General features: G+C 35.0%; 1 protein-coding gene across 2 annotated transcripts; it reads left to right on the top strand.

Annotated features, from left to right (window-relative positions):
• The first annotated feature begins 454 nt into the window (after window positions 1-454).
• On the top strand, window positions 455-6761 carry LOC108340563 (T-complex protein 1 subunit beta). 2 transcript variants are annotated; one of them, XM_052877565.1, is made up of 13 exons: window positions 539-553; window positions 784-848; window positions 1272-1302; window positions 1394-1450; window positions 1578-1643; window positions 1742-1853; window positions 2638-2766; window positions 3226-3297; window positions 3470-3585; window positions 4218-4294; window positions 4581-5066; window positions 5570-5885; window positions 6314-6761. In XM_052877565.1, exons 3-13 carry the CDS (start codon window positions 1297-1299, stop codon window positions 6458-6460), a joined length of 1584 nt encoding a protein of 527 aa, XP_052733525.1. In that variant the 5' UTR covers window positions 539-553; window positions 784-848; window positions 1272-1296; the 3' UTR covers window positions 6461-6761. The 2 variants fall into 2 exon arrangements, with proteins under 2 accessions (XP_017433522.1, XP_052733525.1); XM_017578033.2 differs by lacking the exon at window positions 784-848 and having other exon boundaries at window positions 455-553.

Raw genomic sequence — 6761 nt, 5'->3', positions numbered from 1 at the left:
GTCGTTAGTCACATCTATTAAAAGTTAACGACGTCCAATTTTAAGGACTAATAGTAAGAGTTTCAAAACTATGAGAACTAAAAACCATCAAAGTTTCGAGTAAAGACTAAAATTAAAATCGTGTGATACTTAAGGGACGAAAAATATATTTAACCATAGATTTTTATATCTAATTGTTGCTCTAAATAAGCGGTTTTGTTCGTAATAAATTCAAATATACGTTTAAGCTATATTCAATTATTTTAAAATAAAGTGAACTTAATTATTTTTTCATCAAAGAAAGAAATTATATTTTATTACATTTTCAATTAAAAAGATTGTAAATTAAATTACCAAATCTCTGAACATAATATCTTTACTAACCTTTCAAAAGATTTTATTTATGTCTAATTTTATGGAAAAAAACAAAAATTAGTGAGAGGTGCCAAAACGATTCGTTTTAAAGAAGGTTGTATAAACCCATATTTTGACAGAACGAAAACAAAACCCTTGCGCTCTCGCTTCGCATCGCAACTTTCTCGCACTCGCTTCGCCAACTCCACCTTCTTCTGCGGTCAGTTTCTCGAGTTCTCTGTACTTGAAGGGTTCAACCATTTTATGCATTTTGATTATCGTTCTTCTGTCCGTTCGCAAGTTCTTTTATGTTTTGCTCTGCATCAACTTCTTAACTTCTACCATTTCAAATCGCGTTTCTTTTCTTCCTCCATTTCTCACATTCGCATAGTAAATCCATGCTGCTTTCTCTTGTCCGAGCCAAACCCTGATTCCTTCTTTCTTCGATAGGATGGTATAGAGCAATAGCCATACCTGGATTTTATCAAGACTCGGGAATGCCTTAGTTGATAGAAGTAAGAATTGCATTTGCAGTGTGAAACCTAGAACTAGACACAAAGGATTTAGGTTTTCTTGTGTTGACTTTGGACATATTGGATTATTTATTTGTTTATTATATTATTTAATATACAGGATATATTTTTTTTTCTTGTTCTTTTGATAGATCTGTGTTAATATAGTAGTTTGATGGTAGATAATGATCTGGGAAAATTTACTATATCTGTAGTTTTTTTTTAAGTGTAAATCGAGTGATGTTTATGATAAGTGTAATCAGGCACTATATATGCATAGGGCTATATGGCAGTGCTTCTTTAGGGTGCATTTTTTTACTTGATTTCATTGTTATCCTTTTTCGGTTGGCCCGATCCTATCATAGAATCTAAATACTTTTTTTTTTCTGTGATTGATTACGTGACATGATTTGTTTCTCTGTTCAGGTGATTGTATTTGAATTTTCCTGTAATGGCGGTAAGTTACATGCTATACAATTTTGTTGTTTTCTTTTCTTACTTTTTCTTTTTCTTCACCTGAGGATTTCTTTTTGTGGTGAATGCTATAGATTGATAGAATTTTTAAAGATGAAGCCAGTGAAGAAAAAGGGGAGCGGGCCAGAATGGTTAGCATGTTATGATCTTATGTTTGTGCCATGTTTCCTTGAGAATAGTATAATGTTTATGATCTGTATCAGCAAATGTTTTCATGCATTATTACTTTTATGTGTTGAATGATTTGGTTTTGTGCAGGCTTCTTTTGTTGGAGCCATGGCTATTGCTGACTTGGTCAAGACAACCTTAGGGCCAAAGGGAATGGTAAAATCTCTTCTTGGCTCATTTGGTTAAGTGGTGGTGATAAATGCTTTATTTTCTACTCCTAGCCAATTCATATGTCTTGGATGTGATTACTGCAGGATAAAATTTTGCAGTCTACAGGTAGAGGACGTGAAGTTACTGTCACTAATGATGGGGCTACAATTTTGAAGTCCCTCCATATTGATAATCCTGCTGCCAAAGTCCTTGTGGGTATCCTTATTAAGTTTTATTGTTGTGGTGAAAGCAGCTTAGAAAATTTGGATTTTGGAGAGACCTAATGTGAAATTCTTATTTATGTTACCTAAGGGTTTGATAGTTACTTGATGAACAGTTTTTTAATCATGGAAACGCATATATAATGAATCCAAAGTGAAGTCACGATTTTGAATTTCTGAAGCAGATGAGAAACTCCTAGTTTCATGGAAGTCCCTAATCAATGTAGGTCTGGAGCCAAAACCAAAAAACAGATTACTATCTTGATAGATTAAAGGCCAGCATTAATTTAAGGAACCTGCAATTTTAAAAGAGTCAGACTATGTTGCAGTTCACCACTATATGGCACCCACCAATGTGAGGCAGCATAAGTGAACTGAACTAGAAAAGGGTCTCCAAATTTCTCAAAATAGTAACTCAAATTTCTTTTACACTTATGTAAGTGGGTGGCCAACTTTTGAATAATTTTAACTAGCGGTAATGTTATTTGCCACATATTTATCTTTAAGGTGGCAAGCGATTTGTTAGTTGCATAACACCCGTCCAGATACGGTGAGTGTTTGCTCATTTGTAATTTTGCTTCCTTGTAAGTTATAGTTCACAGTTTCAAGTCTTGGAAGCAACCTCTCTAGTTTTGTATGTGAGAGGTTGTGTGCATACCCAACCCATATCCCATTTGGTGGGAGCCTTGTGTGTTTGGTCATCCTTATGCTACCCATCTAGTTATTATTGAGAGCATTGGTGTGGATATTTTAAGATAACCATCCTTAATGTAAGTTAGACATATCAAAAGTACAAGATGATGAAGTTGGGGATGGAACCACCTCTGTTGTTGTTTTGGCTGGTGAACTTTTAAGGGAGGCAGAAAAGCTGGTTGCAACCAAGATTCATCCAATGACAATAATATCAGGTTCAGTTCTTTTCTTTTCTACAGTGGCTCAACTGCTCTTATCCTGAAAATGTTATGTTTTCATATTAGTGAATTTTCTACTGACAACTTCAGTGATTGACTCTTTGAGTACAAGACAATATATTCAATAAGTAATTCTTGTATTGGATAAGAAAGCAACATTTTTCTTATTGTGCTTCATCTGTTTTTAAATTGTATTTTGAATACCATGTCTTTCTTTGATGTCTAACATCATGGAGTGTTCCTTTAAAGCTTGATATTAAGTAGTAGGGAATGCAAAGCCTGGTGTTAAAAAATTTTGGTGCTTGTTTTCTAGTTAAAGTAAGAATTAGTTTGTTGATGCTTGTTATTGAGAAGTGTGGTAATATAAGTAGTCAATGAAATTTCCATTGTCAATCTTTTATTTCCCTTGTTTCTAATGCTGCCCTATATGCACTTATTTTTCCACGTGGTTTCTAGGTTTCCGAATGGCAGCAGAGTGTGCTCGGAATGCTTTGTTGGAGAAGGTTGTGGACAACAAAGCTGATTCTGGTATTGTTTCTCCCACTTTTTTGTTGGATTTGTTTTCAGGGTTTTATAATTGTCTCTGTTGCCTTTTAAGCATTGTTGTTATTATCCTCGTGTTAGAAGGACCTGGCCAGGTATTTAGCCATTCTTGTGACTTGTTATCTGATATATTGATATAATTTACTGGATTTTGCAGAGAAATTCAGGTCAGACTTACTGAACATTGCAATGACAACTTTGAGCTCTAAGATTCTTTCACAGGACAAGGAGCATTTTGCAAATTTGGCTGTGGATGCTGTAATGAGGCTAAAGGTGAATTGTGCCCCTGCTGTGAATATCAGTTTTCAATTTTAATAGATATAACAAATAGAGCCTTTGCTGTTAGCCAAATTTTTTCCCTTAGACAATTTCTGAACCGCAGATGAACTCCAGTCTTGATACACAAGATTCAAATCTAATCAATTTTTTTTTTTTTCCATATACTCAACTGAACTTTCTTGAACGTGGTAGTAGGAAGTTGGATTACATAACTACTTTTATATGAATATCTGCTGTTTCATAATCATTTCTTACAGTATGAATGTGGCCGTTCAAATGTATTCCAATCCATAAATAACTATATACCGATTTCATAATAGTGAATTTGGAATACTCTGTAGGAACTCAAATTATTTGTTTAACTCTATTTTTTTTACTGGGTTATGACAGCTTTTCATGTCGAGTAGTGATTTTTCCTTTTTCTAGATGGCCTTAAAATAGGAAGTTTCCTTCAGTTGTTTTGTTAATTTTGTAATATGGGCTATTCAATGATTTTACTGTGCAAACAAATGTTTATTATGCTTCAATATTTATTTTATTAGTTTGAGCTATATTTTTATTAAGTATGTCTTTTCATTCTTTCATCTTCTTATCTCCATCCTTTCAATGGTTATTTTCAAATGCAGGGAAGCACTAATTTAGAATCTATTCAGATTATTAAAAAACCCGGAGGCTCGTTGAAGGATTCGTTCTTAGATGAAGGGTAATATTGCTGAAAAGTTGGACTATTTCGCAGTTTGCAAAAAGGAATTCTTCAACTTGTTGTTGAATCCTTATTATCTTCATTATATTGAGTTGCACAAGCTGTTTCCTAAAAACTTGTGCAGAGTCGTGCTCATAGAAAAAATGATTATCAAATTCTGCAATTTCCTCTGTAACGAAGGATTTTTTGATAGTAATCTTGTTTTTTTTTATTCTAAGCATTGCTTAACATTGCATTGCTGTGGCAAAGTGTAAGCTATCTTACTTGAATTCATAATTTTTGTTAGATTCATTCTTGACAAGAAAATCGGTATTGGACAACCTAAACGGATTGAGAATGCAAAGATACTGGTGGCCAACACTGCCATGGATACAGACAAAGTGAAGATATATGGTGCACGTGTTCGTGTTGATTCTATGGCTAGAGTTGCTCAGATTGAAACAGCTGAGAAAGAAAAAATGAGAGAAAAGGTGCAGAAGATAATAGGTCATGGTATCAACTGTTTTGTTAACAGGCAGTTGATTTACAATTTTCCAGAGGAGCTCTTTGCTGATGCGGGGATATTGGCTATTGAGCATGCTGATTTTGATGGTATTGAGCGTCTGGCTCTGGTAACTGGTGGTGAAATTGCATCAACTTTTGACAATCCCGAGTCTGTTAAGCTTGGGCATTGTGACCTTATTGAGGAGATTATGATTGGCGAGGATAAACTGATTCATTTCTCTGGTGTTGCTATGGGGCAGGCCTGTACAATAGTTCTGAGAGGTGCCAGGTACATTTTATTCTTTTGTTATTACAAAATTTCTTTTCAGTGTTTTTTTACAGAGTTAGGCAATTTAATATTGATAACATGCTACATCAAATTTTGTCAGCTGAAGTTTTGATATTTTGGCAATACGGTTTGTTTGTAATGTTCTGCATCTATCAACCATGACCAGAATCATTAACTATTTGTAGTGGATTATAATCTTATGCTGTTTCCGTGATGACTTACTGAAATTTCACACCTAGAATTGTACAGCACATTGATTTAACTACCAAGTGCTGGATTTCTGAATGTTACTTGCTTTATTTGCGTGTCTTAATCTCTTAATGTCATCACACTGAATTTATGCCTTTATGTAGTGCTGGTCAAATGTTATATTTCAGTCAGTGCATTGTTAGGTGGACATGCTTAGGAGCTTTTTCTTTGTCTGAATAGGCCTTTTTTTAAGCAAACTAGAACAAATGTTTGTATGTGCAACTTTAAGTCTGATGCATCTGCTTTTTCGGCAGCCACCATGTTCTTGATGAGGCTGAGAGGTCATTGCATGATGCCCTGTGTGTGCTATCACAGACTGTAAATGACAGCAGAGTGTTGCTTGGAGGTGGGTGGCCGGAGATGGTGATGGCAAAGGAAGTGGATGCGTTGGCTAAGAAAACTCCTGGAAAGAGGTCTCTTGCTATTGAGGCATTCTCCCGTGCACTCTTGGCTATTCCAACAATCATTGCTGATAATGCTGGTTTGGACAGTGCTGAGTTGATTTCTCAGCTCCGTGCAGAGCATCAGAAGGAGGGCTGTACTGCAGGAATTGATGTTATTTCTGGTTCTGTAAGTATTGAAACCAAGAGTTTGGTGAATTTGTTGAGTGATTATCATGATGTATGAAGTGTACTCTTGTCAGAAGAGTTATTTCATTTTGTAATGTAATGTTTTATTGTCATCTTTATTTATATTGGTAGCTGATCGTTTTTAATTTTCACTGGTCATATACTGATTTCTGGTTCAGGATTAAGGGCTTTTAGGGTCATATACTGGTTTTTGGTGTTTAGTTTGATGTATCTTATCGAAATATAAAATGTGTATATGTTCATGGAGGGTATGTGCCTAATGCCAGGTAATTTAAGACCTGTCATTAATGAGTGTGTTCAAGTTTAACATATTAGTAAGAGCAGGATTTTACGAGGGTTTATGTATAGTATAGTTGTAGTGTCTGCATTTCTGTTCTACTTTTACCTATGTTTATGTTTTTGTGGAAGGTTGGAGACATGGCTGAAAGGGGTATATGCGAAGCATTCAAAGTGAAACAAGCTGTATTGCTATCTTCAACAGAGGCAGCTGAGATGATCCTCAGAGTTGACGAAATCATCACGTGTGCTCCAAGGAGAAGAGAAGATAGAATGTAAAATATGGCGAAGGTACCTTGGCATTTTTAGGTGTACCATTAGCGAGTGCTGTTATATTGATATGGTGGTTGTGATTGAAAAAACTGGTTGTAATGCTAAAAGTTTGTTAGGTAAATTTTTGATTTGTTTTTTTGTAACCCAGTTTCATGCCAGTGGATTGGGGGTGGGTGGTAGGGTCAGGTTGGATAAATTTTACGTAATTTATTCCTGCCCTGCACTTAGAATTAATTATGTTTATTTGAATTTAAGAACACTATCTTTCATTTTTCAACGAAGTTATCTTTTAAGATTTTTCCTTTAA

This window comes from Vigna angularis, chromosome 5 (assembly GCF_016808095.1).
Source record: "Vigna angularis cultivar LongXiaoDou No.4 chromosome 5, ASM1680809v1, whole genome shotgun sequence".
NCBI lineage: Eukaryota > Viridiplantae > Streptophyta > Magnoliopsida > Fabales > Fabaceae > Vigna > Vigna angularis.
The sequence above is the reverse complement of the archived record's forward strand: the minus strand, read 5'-3'. Positions and strand labels throughout refer to the sequence as shown.

What these genes read in the sequence shown, in the direction of transcription:
- LOC108340563 (XM_017578033.2), top strand. An exon ending in GGACAACAAAGCTGATTCTG is followed by an intron (nt 3,298 to 3,469) that starts GTATTGTTTCTC and finishes TGGATTTTGCAG; the next exon opens with AGAAATTCAGGTCAGACTTA. An exon ending in GATTCGTTCTTAGATGAAGG is followed by an intron (nt 4,295 to 4,580) that starts GTAATATTGCTG and finishes AATTTTTGTTAG; the next exon opens with ATTCATTCTTGACAAGAAAA.